At 38.2% G+C, this 19,589-nt stretch overlaps 1 protein-coding gene across 1 annotated transcript in view; it reads left to right on the top strand.

The window, feature by feature from the left end:
* The window catches only part of kcnj3a (potassium inwardly rectifying channel subfamily J member 3a), a 28,353-nt gene extending 9,005 nt beyond the window's left edge, over positions 1-19,348 (top strand). Inside the window, exon 3 of the mRNA XM_067516225.1 lies at positions 10,484-19,348. Within this exon, the coding sequence (XP_067372326.1) occupies positions 10,484-11,079 (596 nt within the window). The 3' untranslated portion in view covers positions 11,080-19,348. The remainder of the gene's footprint in view (positions 1-10,483) is intronic.
* The last annotated feature ends 241 nt before the right edge of the window (positions 19,349-19,589 follow it).

The following is a 19,589-nucleotide window of genomic DNA, read 5'->3' as shown; positions in this document are numbered from 1 at the left end:
TCATAGCCCCAGAGGTCTGGGGCAGCCTAACGTCAGGAGCTTTAGAGCTTCGGTAAGCACTGGCACATGTGAACGCTACGTATGACAGACTTTGTGGTCCCCTTGAGAAGCTGACCATAATTTATTCAGAGTCATTACACTGTGAGTGTGTCCTCTCTTCCCATTGTCACGCTCCCTGCTGCAGTTCTGGAGGTCATAGGGATAAAGTGGGTTCACTGAAGAAGTTAACGCTTCAGATCAGGTGAGAGTGGGAGTTTCCACATGAATCTATTGTGCTCAAGGTGAAGCCAGAAATAAGGTTTCATCAGTTTTAACTAGGTTTACATTTTATAACATTCATGTTACAGACATTCATGTCCAGTGAAATTACTACATAACCAGCTTCAACTTTTCTTAGACTGCTAAAACTAAAGTAGAGTTTACTTCTGTACAGTATCTTTACTCAAAGATAAAGAATGTGAGTGTATGTGTGTGTTTAACTAGAAATATACCCTTAAACTTGCTGTTGAAGGCTCCCGTAATCCAGGCTTTGCTAAAAAAAAACTGGCAACAGTGCAAAGTTATTTGCTTCTACTGTAAAATTGTTGGAGCAAGACTATCCCTTCATCCATTCAGAGAATTGAACTTATTTCTGCTTGATTGGAGTCTTCTCATTTGTTGCAATTTTACACTGAAGCCTAACAACTAGTGTGGCCAAGTGTGACAGAGCATAGCAGAGCATAGCATTTTAAGAAGGGGGGGGCTGTGTGGAGAAGGGTGGATTAATTTGGAGGCTTACTGGATGCAAGCTAAAGTTGTATTGTAGCTTTTTGAATTCAGGACGCTTGCTTGTAGCAACAAATGTGTTTTTCTTTTAGCTGACCACTAAAAATTATATAGTTTTAACATATTTGAGCAGCATGAGTGGATTGGATTTAAAAAAAATTCAGAGGTTAATGATGTTAATGAAGTTGTATTTAATCCAATATAATCTTCAGCATTCCAGATTTCCTACAATAATGCTAAATGAGTTCTGGAAAAATGAATCGTAAAACCAGTTACTGTAGCATTTTTTACATTTCTGGTTCCCTCATCCAGAAGTCCGTATTTTGTATTCATTTTTGGTTAAGCGTCTGGAAAAAAGGTCTGTGGTTAACTCAAGGCCCTGGGATTTCAATATTGTATTCTATGACTCCAAAATCCATCGGTAAATACCCCACTCACACTTTTGTTGAATTTCTACATGTCTTAAAAAAAGGGATCTGCTAACAGTCTTGTTTATTCTCATGGTCACAAGCTAGATCACTATAAGAAGAAGGGCTTTTGTAGGTACAGTAAGCACACAACTGAAATTTATAAGCCTGGTGTCCATGATGTTAAAGCCATGCACCTGTGGTGTAGTTTGTTTATAGCTTTTAACTTTAGTAATGACTTAATTTAGGTTTTAAAAATCCTAAACTGAACACATTTTGTATCTTAAACTTCTCTTAGTCCCAAATCCTAGCCACTCTTTGTAAGGGGAACCAGAGCGATGCTAACTTCCCTGGTCTACAAAAATACCTGAACCTTTGAGTCTAGGTGGTAATTTTCTGTATTGTAACAGAGTCTAGAGGTTATATTTACAAGTGAAAAAAATACAGCACGAAAATCACCATAGAAAGAAATAAGGACTTCACACAGGATACAATTAAATGATTATATTTATATTTATAGTCTTCTCCAATACAAATAGCAAAGCTGCTGGATTTGATTACACTGCATCAAAGGTGTTTGGTGTATATTGTCCACCCCCTGTACTCTCAATACTCTCAATTGGCAACTACTCTACCATGACTCATTATTCTCTGCACAAAGGCAGCCTGGTTCAGTGTGCACTTTGTATTGAATACCACTGAAATTATCATTACTCATTTTAGATAAACAAGAGTATTTATGATGCATCTGTAAGATTTACAATATTGTGTCTACATACCGTACAATAATTGCACTGGGGATGCACTCCAACCAACCAACTATGACATCCTAATATTCGTTATCCTTTTCAGATGAACTGACTTCCCATGGGAGAGCACAGTAAATGTATGTTTAGGGATTTGTCCACACTGGATGGCAACAAACCATTGGTCTATGAGACTTGGGAATAAACTTGCTCTGTAATGAAAGCAAACAGAAATGTGTTCACCAACAATGCCTCAGTCTTCTGATCATGTGTAGCATGATGTGCAGCAAAAGTTAGAAGTAATTGACTGGGTTTCATCTGTTTTTGCCACTGAAGATGCGCAGCCCATGTTGCTGTGACAGGGACAGTCTTAGTTGATTACGAACACAAAGTGGAGAACTCATCCTAATCCTAGTCTAAATGAAGGATGGACACCGAGAGCAAAGTGTTACATGTCCATAGCAAAATGATTGTTCTCTGTTTGTTTGAGATCATTGTTGTGAGGGAGGATGTGATGCACTTGCAGGGTTGGTCACTGGCAGCATTGATTGGTGGAGCTTCGACTGTCCCTGAAGTGCAGGTGAATCAATTCTGCAGCCTAATCACATTGCCACATGAACATGTTGTTCTTAAGGCTCGTGTTCTAGCAAGTTCTTCCTCTGGGTCTCTCTTTCTATTTTTGTCACACAGACATGCTTGAGTTTACGGGAATAATCTGCTCTCTAGTGACGAACACTAAAACAACAAATAACAAAAAAACAGTAGGAACTCTATCTTAACAGTGAGTTACTCCTCTTTTACAATTCAAGTATGAGATTTCTTAAGGCTTAAAGTGGGCTATTCTGTCTCCCCCTTTCTGCTGTAACTGCTCCTTATGACTTAAGTAGACTTAATAGCTGAGATCAATATTAGATTACAGCGTTCACCTTATTCGGTCTGTTTTAGGGACAAAAACAGTTTCTGAGCATCTGGGCACTCTCTGAATAATAAAGAGAATATCATTCATAACCCAGTTGGTGTGAGCACATCCCTTAGTGATTTTTCCGTATATGACCATTGTTGTTTGGCCTGAAGGAAATCCATCGATTGCCGCTTTGCTCAACTCGTTCTCTTTATAGCAGTATTCAGCACTGCCTTCACTTGGTAATGTGTGTGCTCCTGGCTGTGGTAATGGCCTACAGCCATATGTTCCTCTAGCCTGCCTGACACCCCACCTTGTGTGGAGATGGTTGGCAGCCCCTGCTCCTTTTCCCTTCCCTTCCTTCTCTTTCCAGCAGCCTCCACACTCAAGCAAGTGCCTCGGTATCCAAGCTCTCCCCTCCCCCACAGCAGTGCACTTCCCCTGCCTTTCCCTCCATCAGCTCCCTCCTTGTTCTCATTGCTCAGGCAGAGTTGTATGGGTGGAATAAAACCTCAGAGCTGCAGACAACTGGAAGAAACCTTCACTAATGGAGCACAACAGAATTTAGCTGAAGGAGGGGGCTTAATTCCATCTTTGAAAAGTCAAACTGTGAAAAACAGGTCACTGAATGATTCTGGATTTTTCTACACTTTACCACTTGATGGTGGTCACCATAGAAACAGATGATCAGACAGGACTTTATGGCCACAATAGTGGTATCTGTATCAAAATGAGAGTTTTTATTCTATTATGAGTACTGTACAATTTGTTCTATCCTTTGTAATGTTTTATTGAAAAGACTTACAAGTCAGCTGTGAAAAGCCAAATTATTCAGATCTCTATTATTCAGATATGTGAATACACACCGCCCAGAATCCCTCAATTCTCCTGTACTCAACTTTTTATTGTTGAACCTTCGTCAGGAATTCTGCTCCCTGTTTTTCAAAAAATGAGAAACAGAATCATTGTGTCAAGTTAACTGTTGTTCCTCACAATCCAGTGAAAGGCTGTTTTTTGGATCACCTTGTCCACAGGTGATCCTCAAATGAAATGATGAATCTTGGATGACATTGTGCGGTGGTGCTCTGTGTGTGCAAAATCCAGATTACCATGCTTGTTTTTGCTAGCGTTTTACTCATACTTAACACTTGAGCTGTTTCCACAGCCGTGATAGACTGTCGGGGGACTTTGCTGACAGCACTGCAGTGGTGAGTGAGTTTGTGTGTGTGTATGTGTGACTGTGTGTGACCATTTGAGTGACTGAGTGTAAAGGAGAGCCAGACAGAAACACACAGAGAGGGGGGTAGAGGGTGGTAGGGAGGTTATTTGTGATTTTGTCACTAAATAGGAGGTTGCGAAGAACACTTTGACGCCCACCTTCTTCTTTCAGTGACTCATATTGTGAGAGTTCATCTGAAGAAGTCATTTGAATAAACCTTCATTTTCACATAGCCGTCAATTTTGAGTGTCATTTACTTGTTGCCTGTGGGTTGTTGAATCATATAATAGCACAGATTTATTTTATTCAAATATCTACTGTAGATTGAGACTCTCCCTTAGATGATTTCACAGAGCTGCAATAAGTCTCTGTTCTCAGGTCTGCCCCTTGACTTTTCTCTGTCCTCAGTGTGTCAAGTTCAGATCTGTAGCTGAGAATTTGACTGAGCCAGGCACCAAACGGATATGATCCTTCGGATTCTACAACCTGGATAAGCTTCTTTTAGACAGCCGAGTCTGTGAATTGCACTTAAATTTTTTTCAGCTACTATCAAGAAACACTGGCAGCCTGCATCTGAGTTTACAGTGCTTTTCTATTCCAGCCACCAAAGAACCCATTTTATCTTTGCTGTCACTCCGCTGACTCTGCGGCTGTTTCACTTTGTGAGAGCAAAGAAGCACCCAGCTCTGTGTTATCAAGGAAAAGTGCATTTATATAAAGTCTTGCTTTTTTCAGTTCATAATGGAATCAGTTGGTAGTGTGTAAACTGTTATTGTACAATGCAGATAGAGCACTTCTAATCTGTAAATCTCAAATCTCTATTTTCAAAGTTGTATTTAGTATATGTAGTGTTTATGTAGTGATTTTAACATTTTGGTTATTTCTGGATACATTTAAAGATATCCCCACTGGAGACACTCTTTTACTGATAGCAACATACAATTGTCAATTTAAGCTTTACTTTCTGTAAAACCAAAAGTGACAATCAGGAATTACATTTACATATTACCCTATAAAGCTGATATGGTCAACATGTTAGAAAACTGTTAGAAAAAGCATCCACACAGTCTCTAGGCTGCTGGCTGTTCACTTCATTTAATTCTAGTTAGGTCTAAAATTGTCCACCATCTCTCAAGAGGAGAAATGTCCAAGATGGTCTGGCTGGAGACCCCTCTGGAAATATCTTGCTTTTTAGCTGCTAAATGCTCCACTTTGTTTTCCAGCTAGTTGTTAACTTTAATTTTCTGTTTGTGTTTGTGTGTGTGTGTGTGCCAAGCAGATGGCATAGAGTGGTTTTGTCAGTCCTTTTTTTGCTGAAAACAGCTGCCTGCTGTGTCTGAAAGCGAATAGCATGGTGAGAGTGAACCAAAAGAGAAAACTTACAGAAACATAAGCAGACACAACAAGCTGCAAGATACTACAGCTCTGTAAAACTGAGGGGAACTTTGGACCATTAATCATTTTCCGTGGGTTTGACATAACAAGAGAACATTTTGTGTGGTCATCTTGTTTAGTTTTATGAAATATTTAAGCTTAAAGAAAGTTTTTCAGCTTTAGGACTTCAATGTGACATCTTACTGAAATTCACCAATTACTTTGTAATAATATATATATAATAATTATTGTACAGCTGATGAGAAATGTAATTTACAGTAAGCTGATGCACACAACAGTGCATATGTCACATAGGTCAAAGCCAAAACACTAGTGCTTTTTCCAGCAGATATTCGTTAATTGGGCCTGAACTCTTACTGTAGAATTCAGTGAGAAGGGTCACTTCTTTGAGGATTTGAAATGTGTTGGTATTGGCTTATAGTGAGTTTCAGATAACCATTGTTTTATGATCTCACAGATTTATACATTTTGTAATGGACTGAATCAGAAATACTGTTTTCACAATGCTGTTTTTCTCCCCTGTTTTCTTCTGCCTCCATGTTTTCCTTATTAGGGCCAGTGGTTATATGTACATTTTTATTGTTAATTGGGTAAATAATAAATCTGCTCATGTGTTGATTGCTTTTTATTGCTCTGATTTAGATAGAAACACAGTTTACTCATTTACAGATCTAGCAGTTACTCTGTAAAAAACGTTGTCTATAAAATTTCAGCAAATAATTAAAAATTCTCTTAGGGTTAGCTCTTATGCAAGACGTTCTGGGCTTTAATAATGATCGTTATAAAACACGGTGCTCATGGTTACTATAGTAAAGAAGTATGTTTGTACTGTTGTCACTGTTTTTTCTGTAATTTATCTTCTAACTTAACCTAACTGAAGTATTAGTGCCTAACCCTAACAGATGTTACCTAACGTCAACTTCCTAGTTGTTATATGTCAAGTTGTTACGCTCCTGAAGCTCCCATAGTGACACCAAAGGGTACCTTGGGCATCCATATCATATGCCAAAGGACATAAAAAGTGACGCACTTTTATGTGCGTGGAACTTTCATTATCTTACGCTGTGGGATAATTACGTGTTGGAATTGACAATCCAGAATTTTTGTTTTGTTTTGTTTTTGTTTTTTCACGCGAGATAAAAATTAAGATTAAATGCACCTAACAAGTCCATACAGTGTAACCAAGCACACAGTTGCACAACCCTTAACAACCAGAATGACCTTTACGATGCATTAGGTTTTGCACTGGAATCACACGAGGAGAAAAACGTCATGTATGAAGGGCAACATTGCGGAAGTGTTCTGAAAAATATTTTAAAACTAAATTTGATGGACATCTAAGCACACACGCCTGTGGACGCTGCTTCACGTATCCGTATTCACGAAATCAAAGCTAGCTATCAGGCTACCTTTGAAATGTTGGTTTTGTTATTTTGTTGCTTTGCTAGGACATTTAAATACAATCTTAAGTTACTAAAACATTCAGTTGAGCTCTGAGTTTTACAGCAGCAGGTTCCTGTTCCCACTCAAGAACAAATGTACTTTTAATCCAATTTGCTCAGGGTGAAGAAGGGTGGCACACCTCCAGCCAATCAGAGTAGGTGGCCATGAATAATGCAAATAGCAATAATAATTATGAATAATAATGAATAATGCAAACAGCTTTCAGAACAGCAGCTGAAGGACAGAGGGGCTGTCAGCAAACAATGTATACAATCTATAATATCATAGGTATGTTAAAAATAGACACAGTGTTAATATAAATGAGCTAAAATGGGGACATAATACTAGTCCTTTAACTGATGTTACAAACATCTCTAACTGCCTATGACAACACTGCACACAACACACTGAAGGTGTTTCCCACCCACTGGTGTGATGTTCTACAGCAGCAAACGACAGCAGAGACAGGACAGCACTATTATTGTTTTTATTCCTGTGCTCATGACAGAACGCTCATTTGATACAGCATGTGGATGCTGTATAGATAGTAACACTGTAAGTCTGATAGTGGATGGGAAAAATGTTCCCTGTTTTATCAAAGATGACATTTGTAATATGAGCTCTGACCTTTACTGATGAGAAGTCACCAAAATATAAACTATGATTTACTCAGGCTACCCGAAAAAAGACACTTTAAGATGAGGCTTTGTGTTGTAAAAGGTCCCATTTTACTGAGTGTAAAACCGTTTTGTTCTAACTCTGTAGCCATATAGATGAATTGACCCTGAGCCTCCATTGGAAAATCCATTTTGGATGCTTTTGTTTTTACCATTGTGAGCTGTGCAAGAGAGAGACTTTTGTTTTATGCTGTCACTGTTACTTTTGGCCAAACTCAGCAGTGAAAAGGTTTATGGCTGTCGCAAGCACACATTCCTACAGTTTTGTTTCCATAGAAACACTGAGTCCTGGGCAACTATGTGTTTTAGAGTTACATAAGGCTTTTCCAGTAATTCAAAGTACTGTCTGAAATGGGTATTCTCATTGTGACTGGATTTCTATTATTAGGCATGACAAACAGCGGAAGTAGGCTTTACCAAAACCTGTTTTTTTTTTTTATCTTTATGCTGTTGCTGTTTTTGAACATTTAACTATTGTCTGTTATGTGAGCTTGGGGCTTTTTCCTCCTTATAATGTGTACATTTTCATCACAGATTGTGTTGTGGTCTCACAAAAATTTGAGGCACACAGTTCATATGAATCTCGGTGTCTAAGCACAGCTGGTCTCTAGGAACACAATTGTATGTACAGTATATGATGCAACAATGTCTATAATTATGCAGTTGCTCAGGCATCTTTGAATGGAGGATGAAAATGAAATGTATATTAATGACCATGATTAGGTTGTGCCGTGATTAGAAGGGCACAGCTGATTAGACAGAAAGTTCTTCTTTTGTGAGCTGAGTGGCACAAAAGAGCAGAAACTGAACACGGATTTAGCCCCAGGCCTAAAGGGTTCATGGGCATCCAGAGACGTTAGTCTTACAGTAACTCCTACACCATGTGCATGAACAATAGAGCATTATTAATAGATGAAGCTATTTGGGTCTTGTACATTGCTGCAGCAACCTTGTGCTACCACAGTTCCACTTGACTTGTTCAAACCTTTATTCTTATCATGCATCAGTAAAGTAGCCATTGACAATTTAGACCTATATTTACAGTATGGATGTCCAGTTAGCGACCCAGCATTGATCGCTCTGTTCAATGAACCAGGTACATCTGACTGGTGGTGATTAAAGAGCTGCTATAAAACCTAAACAGAACTTTAGTGACTATGTGTTCCCTGGAGGCAATATAACTGGCTTACAATACAATAAGTTTTTCATTCACACTTAACTCTCAATTGCTTTGGCCCTGAAGTTCTCATTAGCTTTGCATGCTTTATTCACTGCTGCACACTTCCATATGCCTAAAGGCTCCTGGTCTCTGAAGCAATAGTGCAGAAGTAATACTTTGAACACCCCAAATGCACTTGATGTTCAGTTTCTTACACAGCTGTGATTGTGTACAGAGCTGTTATCTGTGAATCATTTTATGACCTTGGGAATAAGGCGGAATCACAGATGTTTCCAGTTTCGACGATGGCACCCTCACAATCAGCAGCGGTGTCTCACTATGAATGAGCACTTCTTCTTAGTTGGGACCCAACTGTCACTGCTTGAGCAAAATTAAGCTGGTAATTAAAACATGTGATAATAACCTACTGCAATTGCTGATTTCCTAATGGATTTCAACAAGCCCTAACATGAGTGCCCCCAGCCCTTCCCCCATGCTAAAAAGAGGGCTTTTGGGACTGATATACACAATTTATTTTTTGTCTTTTTAGTAAATCTAATTATACATTTCTGTGCTCATTTTCAATAAGAAATTAAAGTTGTTTTTTCAGCACAATATTCACCATGCTAAAATAGATAGGGCTTTGCTGTAAACAGTGTAGTATGGTATAATGCACAGGCAGCTATGATAGCAGCTGCTGAATAATGGTAATGAGTAATCACTAATAAGCTTCCAATAACTTTGCATGAAAAAAATGTGATCATTATTTCAAACCTCATGATTTTGCTAATTGCATTCATTTGTTTCTGAGGATGGGAGAGGAGTTCACATCCATGGTTCCAACTCAAAGCCCCCTGTGAGGTAGAAATAATTCAAGTGTATTATAATTTGCTATCTGGTGCTGGATTCGTAGAGCGCAGTTACACGCACAAATGAAGAAAATGCTAAAAAGATGCTGGTATTAGGATTTTGTTTTAAGTAGTCATTTCCATTTGACAGAATTTATTGCTTTTATCCACATTGTCTCACTCAGGCTGAACAATATTATAAAAAGTATACTTTATGTGTTTTCGATTAAATTATATTGAATTTATTGTGTCAGACAGCTAAGAAATTCTTAATCTATTGTAGCTTCTATTAAAGGTGTCTACTGATCTCTGGTGATGTGCACAGTACCTTATCAGTTTTCCTCCATTGATTGCATAAAATGGATTGTGATTTGTGCTAACCATTATCTCTTTTTAATGCACTAGTATAGCACCCCAGTCAAACAAATCAGAAGAACCACATCACACAACAGTTTGGCACTGGCTCCTACAGTAATTTCAAAATAAATTGGGCCTTTTATCAATAAATAATTAGTCATTCTTTTAAAACACACAATATCTCAGCTGTATGTTTAATTCTTTTTCAAGTTAGGCAGAAAATTGCTCATAAACATCACGTTTGGAAACTGAAAATCAATTTAGCTCTTTATTTGGACAGCTGGCTCTGTAATACAGTAAGTACTTATTCACTGAGGCAGTTTGGTTTGCAATATTGTTTGCTTTGTGATCTGAAAACGGAAAGGATCCTAGTTAATATTGTATTGCTGGTTCTTATTGAAAAGTACAACGCATATAATTAAATCAGGGTGTTAATACTATTGTTATTAACAATTTCATGGTAAAACATGAAGCCCTACCATGTTGGGCTACGACAAGCCACTGACATGTAATTTGTCATTTGTGAAGCCTCAAAATGAGTTCTGCCTCTTTTCCCTCTTTGACAGGGATGACTTGCCAAGCAAGGACGTCTTACACTGAAGACGAAGTTCTGTGGGGACACCGCTTCTTCCCAGTTATCTCTTTGGAGGAAGGTTTCTTTAAGGTGGACTACTCTCAGTTCCATGCCACATTTGAGGTGCCAACCCCTCCTTATAGTGTGAAGGAGCAGGAGGAGGCTCTGCTCCTGTCCTCGCCCCTCATGGCTCCGTCTCTGTGCAACAGTGGGGAGAAGAACAGCTCCCTGGACTGCCTGGAGACCCTGGAGGACAATGACAGCACCACCAAGCTGCCCACCAAGCTTCAGAAGATCACTGGGAGGGAGGGCCTACCGAAGAAGCTACTAAGGATGAGCTCCACCACCTCAGAGATGACTTACAGCTTTGGAGACCTGCCCATGAAGCTGCAGCGAATCAGCTCTGTTCCTGGGGTCTCTGATGATAGGCAGGCTGGTAAGGCCTCCAAGATCAACACAGAGCCCATGAGTAAGTCGGTGGCGGACTTGCCTCCTAAGCTGCAGCGACTGGCTGGTGGAGGAGGGGGCAGGATGGATGGACACCTCCCCCCCAAACTCAGAAAGATGAATTCAGATCGCTTTACATAAAGCAGGCAACATATTTTAACTTATGCCATCCACCTTTATTTCCTTACCTGGAGTCCTTGTACTACTACTAATTTATTAATGGACAATATTCTTATATAAAAAGAAATGTAGAATTTGTGCACAAATACCTTATATAAAGTAGGGTGATGGAATTGAGCACATTTGTCCCCGGATGTAAGTGTACATTCTACGATGAAAGACCTCTAACTCTTTTTTAGAATGATGTACGATTAGCACAATCTGGCATGTAAGAAACAGCGCATGTAGAACAGAATTTCAATAATTTCTGGCATGACATTTATTGATATATTATTTTGCAAAAACTATTTCATTAGTGAATTTACTGACAGTGAAAAATTGCACAAAGCCATATAGTTGACAATGTGGAAAACCTACATTACATGGTTCTAATTTGTGGTGGCGAAAGACACATACATTTGCTTTGAGTTGATTGCTTTTGTTGTTTAATGTAAAATGGCAATGTTATGTTGACTGCATGCTCCTCTTATTAACTTAGCTATACAAAGGTAATAGACAAAGATGTTTAGCCTTAACTATATTACCTTTTTTCCATTTCCATGTTTGTTCACAGCTGTATTTTTGGTATTTCATATATAGACTATTTTACCATGTGCGATTTTATGACTTTAGTAGTTATCAAATACAGAGTATGTTGCTAGGTTATGCATTTTACATTTTAAAATGCATTACCGGAGCCATATGACTTGTCTGAACCTGGCACAATGCTACACAATTTTCATTTGCTTATTAAAGTAACACTTAAGTTGAAAGAGTCAATACTTGTACTTGATAAGCACAAAGCAATCATTATATAATACCAGTGATACTAGAAAGCATTTATGGGCATTGTTTCATAAATTAACTGCTTAGGGCAGTAGTTCAGTACTGTGCAATCACTTTTTTTCATGATATAGCAAATCTGCTTTATCTACAATAGGCCCGGGTGGTCACATAAGACACTCCATTAGAATTTCAACTTAGGTGTTACTGGTTAGATTTAGAGGAGTGCCTAAAAGGAAATCATAACCTTTGTCTTAAGGGCCCATAGTCTCCCTCCCCTGTGATGAAAGCAATAATATTATAATGAATATAATCTTTATACAGCCACAGGGTCTGCCACAGCCCTATTTTCATTCTGTTTACTGAATTCATGCCATAAAATCCAGTTTTCTCTAAATGCATCAAAGTCATTGTATGATACCCGGTCTCTTCAGGAATAAAGATCTAAGATAACTGTTAAACATCTTGCTACTTTGACTAGATGTAATGCATGATTTTCCAGCTCTAATCAATAAATTGTTATGAATAACACTAGTAGAGGGGGTGGTCAAAATGATGGAAGACCCACAACACCCTCACTGTAAAGCGCTGGCCTGTGTGGTTTCATCGCACCGTATGAGTCTAATCATCACCAATAGCTTTTCAAATTGCTGTTGATCTAAAACATTTTACTGCTCACCTTATGGGAGTAAGTCAGCATTTAGGGAAATAGGCTTATTTGCTTTCTCGCTGAGAGTGAGCTCAGAAGACTGATACCACTCTCATGAGTGGGACAGTAGAATAAAAATGTGAAACCGCAGCCAGCAACGAGCAAGTTTAACTTAATATACAGACGGATAAGTGGGGAAAACACCTAGCCTGGCTGTGTCCAAGTGTAACAAGGTCCACACAGTTTATAAATTTGTCCTGTATGCTAAGGTGAAGCTTATACCTGTGGCTTCATAATTACTGTAAAAGATAGAGAATGGTATGATCTTCTCATCTACAAAGGAAACAAGTACCTTTTTTCTCTTAATGCTGAACAATTTAATGCCAATTTAGTGCCATTTTACAATTCTTGCTTCGCAAAGCTTATTTGCTCTGTATATTCAAAAATTTAGATTGTAACACCATTGAATTCTCTCCAACAAAAGTTATTTCCTTTTAAAAGTCTCTGTAGCACATGAATATATATTGTACATATTTAAAAAACAGAGGCAGATAACCCTGGTAAACACAATATTCTGGAATTATTGCTCCAAATCTTCTATGCCAATTGATAGTGAACTGTGCTGTAGTAGATAACTTGACCAAAATCCCAAGTCTCAGGGGCAGAGATGCAGACTCTAGCAGATATCATTTTATAGTCAGCTTCACATTCTGCAGACAGATACAATGGATCACTTGTGCTATTTTTGTACATTCATCTTGCCTTATTGACGAACATGCAGTACAGGGCTGCAAATTGATGTGATCTATTTCTATCTCTGAACCAAAACTGTGCCAGACAAAGGATCCCACATCGACACAGCCAGTGTCCCTGCGCAAAATTCTTTTCTTATGTCATTTTCATTGTTTTGATCATACCCTGTGAAATCACTGCTGCTTTTCATATTTCACAGTACACTCTTTGTTGCTGTCAAATACACTGTGTAAATAATTGTATTCCAGGAGATACCTTAAAGGACTTGGGGAGATAAAGTCAATGCCATGACTGTGGGTATCACAGGCAGTTGGTTTACTTGTCTTTTTCCTGAGATAATCATTACTTCTGAATCTCAAATAAACTCATGGGATGGATGAGAATGTCAAGACCGCTGATGGCATTATTCTCTGACTCCTTGGAAGCTGTACAGTAGGTGCACATGCCTTTAGAGCTTTCACTGCCAGAAAGCCCTTTATCACCAAGGAGGCCTTTGCTCAACATATCACTTTTTAAAAATCACTTTTTTAAATGTATTGTTTGTCTTTTGTCAGAAAACACGTGAAGAATCTCTGGCTCCGGCAGTCATTAATGACTATTCACAGAAATAACATTTGAATACTAAAATAATTGACTCCAGTGTATTTGGAACATGTGGGAGGATTGTAGTAGGAGGCAAGTAAAAGGTTATTCACAGTTTAAAATCTTGTTACCAGTCCACAAAAATGGAATTCTTTGACAGATTTGTTTGATCGTTTTCATCACCAGCTTTCTTGAAAAATAATATCTGACACAGGCTCAGCCTTTGGCAAAGAAACTACAAGAATGAAAGATAATTGCAGACTTAAAGGGCGGCATTATATATTTACATTCACACTGTCTACCTAATCCAAGTTTTTTTCCAATTATCCTATTTCTCGAGAATTTATTATTATTATTATTAGTAGTATTTTCCCAAGTTTGACGTTTGCAAAGATAACTCTTTGTTGTTGACACAGTGCCCATCAAACGCAATTTAACATCCACAGTTAAATATGGCGTGCTGACTTCTCCTCCTTCTTTGGCCAATTCACCATGTGTCAGATTGAATGATACATGACGCATCGCATATGAAGAGTGGTGCAACATAAGACCAAACTCTTGGTGGCTTTGCGCTGCATTACACTATAAAATCAAAACTAAGGTTCTGACACTATCACAATGGTGTTTTGTTTTCCTTTGGATATTACACTGCTAATCTACCCGTTGAGATGCACCGTATGAACATGTGTCCTTATGTAATATTAAAACGCCATCTTCCATGGGTAGCATGTGGAATAAACAACCCTATTCCAGGCACCCAGGCAGATAGATAAAAATAAAATGCCAAATAACAACTAATAAAATTTTGAGTGCGCAGATTGTATGTTGCCCCACGCTGTAGGCTTTTTATATTTACAACATACTGTAGTAAGAGTTATACAGCTGCCATGGAGTGTGTATGTCGGTAAATTAGTAGCTCTGACCTTTTCTGTTAGATTAGTTTCCACTACAACATCCCGAGCCAAAGTCATCATCTGAGATGGTGTTTGATTCCCCAAAAGCACTGATCTCTCATCATCCTACATCTTTTTTTTCTTGATAATGCAAACACTAATGCATGAATATGGCATATTCTTTTTATTGCTTTTTCAAAGTAACTAAGGTTGTGTTAGGTTGAAATCTCATCATACATTGCTTCTTATTTTCTGATAACTAAAAGAGTATACAATACTAGTGAGGATGATGGCTTTCTGCCTTTCACTTAAAGCTCTATTGGTTGACTTTGGTTTGAAAAGAACTAGTAATGCAAAAGGCCGGGAAAAGGCAGACCACCTGAGACTGGGGTGAGATGCGATAATTGTTTGACTATCACAAGGTCTCTCAGAGAAGGCTTCTATGCTATTCTTTTGATTTTAGAAATGAAAACTGATTTGAAATATCCAGGTACAGAAGGCAAAGTGTACAAAAGCAAGAGATTATTTTTTTCTGTACTGTATATTAGCAGCTTTAGGCTCTGTCAGTTTTATGTATCTAAAAGATAAATAGCCTTGTTACATACATTTGATTGTTTTCACTTTTAACTGATATTACAGGCAGAATAAATATAGAAAAGAAAAGAAAAGAGATGTTGAAATTATGGGGCCATTATTTCAAACATTAAGAATTTAGTAGTAGAGATTAGCAAAGTGTCCCTCTTATCATCATTAATTGTGTATGTGTCATGCAAGAAAAAATTGACATAAAGGTGTGGGGCATAGAAAATGCGAAATGGTGAATGTAATGCCTGATTGTTTTGTTTCCATGATTCATCCTCAGCATGGGTGAAGATGTGTGTGTGTGTGTGTGTGTGTGTGTTTTTTTTCCTTCCCGTGTCTGATGGAAACCCCAAGTGCATCCTGTTATCACTCTTTGTGTTTTATCACATATCAAAACCCAACAGATTTGTAGGCTTTTATTCAGTTGTCTGTCAGTAGGAGCCTATAGCATATAAATGCAAGCGTTCGGATTGACAGTCAGATTGTGTTACTGCCACAAACTTTGGAATGTCAAACGTTTTACATGGTGATCTCCTTCACATCTTCAGATTAGTTGTAAATCCCTCTGACTAGAGAGTGAATCAACTTCCAAGGCCTCTGGGGTGATTTCCAAATCAATTTTATTGCAGCAGCTCCTAACTTGTGAGCTTTGGGTGTGATTTACTGGGGGCCAGGTTGGGCAGGGATGCTTAGTACTCACTCCAGCTCAAGGCAATTATGATGGACAATATCTGCACCATGAAACAGATATGAGCAGGGTATTACTGTTTGTTGCTCAGCGTGGCTTTTGACACAGGGCATAAAAATGAAAGCCAAATCACTGGAGATGCTTTTAAAAATGAAATTTAAAAATCCTCATTATGCATCAACTTACTCATGACATTAAGTATTCACCAGTATTATGTAAATGTTCTTTAAAATCAACTAGCTGAAACATTTACATATAATGGAATAATATTCACTTTTCAAGTAAATTTATGTGAATTTGTTCCTTTTTGCTTTTACAGTTTTTAGTCCATTTCAGATCAGTGGCATCCTACGACAAAGCAAACCGAACAAAAGACAAAACTGAAAGAGAGAATGAGAGAAGTGCATTATAGGCAGCAGAGAAGACCCAAATTGATGTGTGGGATGAATAATGCATTTGTCTCAATCCTTCCAATCCTGTAAGTTTGCAAAATGACAGTAATCAAAGTTGAGTCTGAAAGGGATGGTATTAAAGAGAAGATTAAAATGGTTGAGAGTGTAAAAGAGAACACCAGAGGGGGAGAGAGGGTATTTCTGTCTCTTGTCAGTTTCTGTCATGACTTGTTTTACATTTACACTTTCCCTCTTTATCCCTTGGCTCCTATCATGGCAATAGGTTGATAATTCATTGTGGAAACAGCTGCCACTTCTACCGAGACATCACATTGACGTTAAAACACTTCTTATTTATATTTTGCAACTGTGTGTTGCTATAAGTTTGCATTATTTATAGTAACACAAATGTGAGAAGGCCAGTAATGCTAAAAAAGCCCATCATCTGTTCGTCTTTGGAAAAACATCCACATACAGACACGCAAACACATCCACACACCCACAAACACACACACTCACACAGCCATAACAGATGCCTTGTCTCTGGTGTATTGTATTTGTAAGATAACGGGCTGTTGTGGGCGTCTGCAAAACAGCACAGTTTGCACCTGAGTCAAAATCCATCTCTGCTTTAGTCGCCAACAGCGCAGGGAAAAAAGAGCTGAGGAGGACACATCACACCAAACCCACTCTCTCTCTCTCTAGAATATTAAGCCTGTGTAGCTGGTGCTCACTTTATCTGCTCTCTTCCATTTCATGTTTACTTTAGGATCAGTCAGAAACTGTCATCCTCCTCGGCTGAAAATATTGCTTTGAGAGCTCGAGCAGTGCTGGATCTATTTTTCTCTTAGCTACGGGAAGCCACTGCATGTTACTCAGTCGATGTGATCTTGAACAGAAAACTATTTGAAACTCATAGTAAACTGACAGATAACCATATTATTTATGGTTTAATTTAATTTCTTAGCTTTGTTTGGTGACGTGGTTTTGTACCTTTTGCTTTTTTTTTTGTATCCTCAGATAAAAAAGATTATAATGTGGAACATTTGTAAAATACAAAAACTCCAGTCATGATAAATGACGCCATCATTCATTCCATGATGTTACAAAATCAGCAAAATCAGCCTTATCCATGGGCACAAAGAATGCTTAAATGAGCTGCAGTGAACCTTTTAAAGCCTACCACCTTTTGTTCATCCATGTACTGGATGTATGCTTGAGGAAAATGACTCTGCATACTCAAAGGGCACCAAATAATTGTGGTGCTTCAGGCAGAGCCAGTAGGACTGAAATAAAACAAGTGCTCTCTCACAATCCATGCCTGCTAAAAATAAGCCTGTTCAGACGAGGGTGGCGGATTCTCGGCAGCATCCTCGGCTCTGTGGCTGTGGAGGCAACAGCTTGATAAGTGTGGAGCTATGGGAAGAGATTGTGCGTAACTGTGTGTCTCTGTTCCTTGCAAGCCTCACATATAGTACATGAACACTCTTGATGTAGCAAACAAAACAGATAGTGCCCCAGCATTCGGCTGTTCGAGCGCATCCTCCATGAATAAAATTCTAATATTCAGAGGCAATTTGTAAGCGATGCTTGTATCGCTTTACAAAGGCATCCAAACATAATAAAATCAAATTAAATGCACATGAGCAGTTACTGATGTAAATGCTGGTGTTTAAGATAAGTATTCAAATACTTCTATTTGCAAATTAGCAATTAATGACGCGTTTTAAATACTTCATAATGAGGGTTTCCCCCGAAGCACTTGTTACCTAGCAACTGCAACTAGACTACATTGGATTTTGTTGCCAGGACTTAACATTTCTTTTATTTAAATGTAGATTCATTTTAAATTATGTTTTCTATAGGAGTAGGGTCTATATATGTACTTCTCTCTATATTGTCAGAGAAAAAGCCACTGAATAAGTTTCACTGGTCTGGGCAAAGTCATCGTGATGCGATTGGTCATTCACTTCTTCATTGTCTTTTCGCTGCCAATTCAGTGTCTGCTGTGGCAGTGGGATGAATATTTCAGGAGTCTACAACGTGTTCCATTTGTTACCTTCGCTGTTAACAGTGTTGGACTCTTCTGCGGGTAGTCAGCTGTTTACAGGCTGCCAAAAAACTTCACTGTACTTGGCTGCTAGCTAATATGCAATTACAGCAGAATTCTGGCATTTCTTGCCTTCGCTTTCACCTACTCAGTTATCACATCATTAAATATACTGTTCATGCTGTTAATATTCATAGTGTTAAACTGTACTACTCTGAGATAAAGGCATCCCAAGCAACAATAATAAAAAAAAAATCAACATTTATGTTAATGCATAGATAACCAAGCATCCACTGTACATAACAATAAAAGCCAAATTTGTGTATCTCCTGAGTATATTTTTTCAAATCAATACCTATTAATTGTCCATTCTAAACTCCTGTCAGTAGACAGTGAGGCTGAACAATCATGTACTTATAGACTGTGTGGGTTTGTTAGACGTAGCCTTGCATGTAATTCATAGTGCACTTTACCGATATGCATTTTTGATGCTATAGAAAAATAGAGCAGGCTTAAAGCCTTCACTTCACTCACCACAGGAGCCAAGCCTCCCATCGGCATTCAGCCTCAGGGAGCTGATTGGACTAAATGTTGCAAAATGAAGCACTGTTTTCTTTTCCTCTCTGTCTTCCTTTTTGTCAGGGTCAAGCACACAAACACAAAAAGCTTTAATTTCCTTTCCCCACTCTTATTGTGAAGGACTGGTGAGATCAATAGGTGACATGGGGTAGGACAATGACGATAAAGATAAGCTGAGTAAGGTAAGGTCATTTATGGCACAAGGTTCATGTGACAAGAATCAAAAAAAATGTGCTCTGGATAATTTACTGATCTGTTTAAATGTTACGTCGTTGTGCTAAAAGACATCACTTAAATGGGCTAATTATTTTATAGCTCTTTAAAGAAAGAAAACCTCACTTGATCTGTTTATATCTAGAAAATTAAATGAATGACGGGTCAGTTTTTTGCAAACAAAAAAGTTGAGAAATGATCTGTATGAAAATACAACCTAATTGGTCCTCAAACTTATATTTGTATTTTCTTTCCTTTTCCCTATCGTTCCCTTATTTCATCATTAGAGTTATTCTGAAATTAATGACACTGGAAAACAATCTTAATT

The sequence above is a fragment of the Channa argus genome, chromosome 9 (assembly GCF_033026475.1).
Source record: "Channa argus isolate prfri chromosome 9, Channa argus male v1.0, whole genome shotgun sequence".
NCBI classification, from domain to species: domain Eukaryota; kingdom Metazoa; phylum Chordata; class Actinopteri; order Anabantiformes; family Channidae; genus Channa; species Channa argus.
This window is presented reverse-complemented; position numbering and strand designations above follow the sequence as displayed.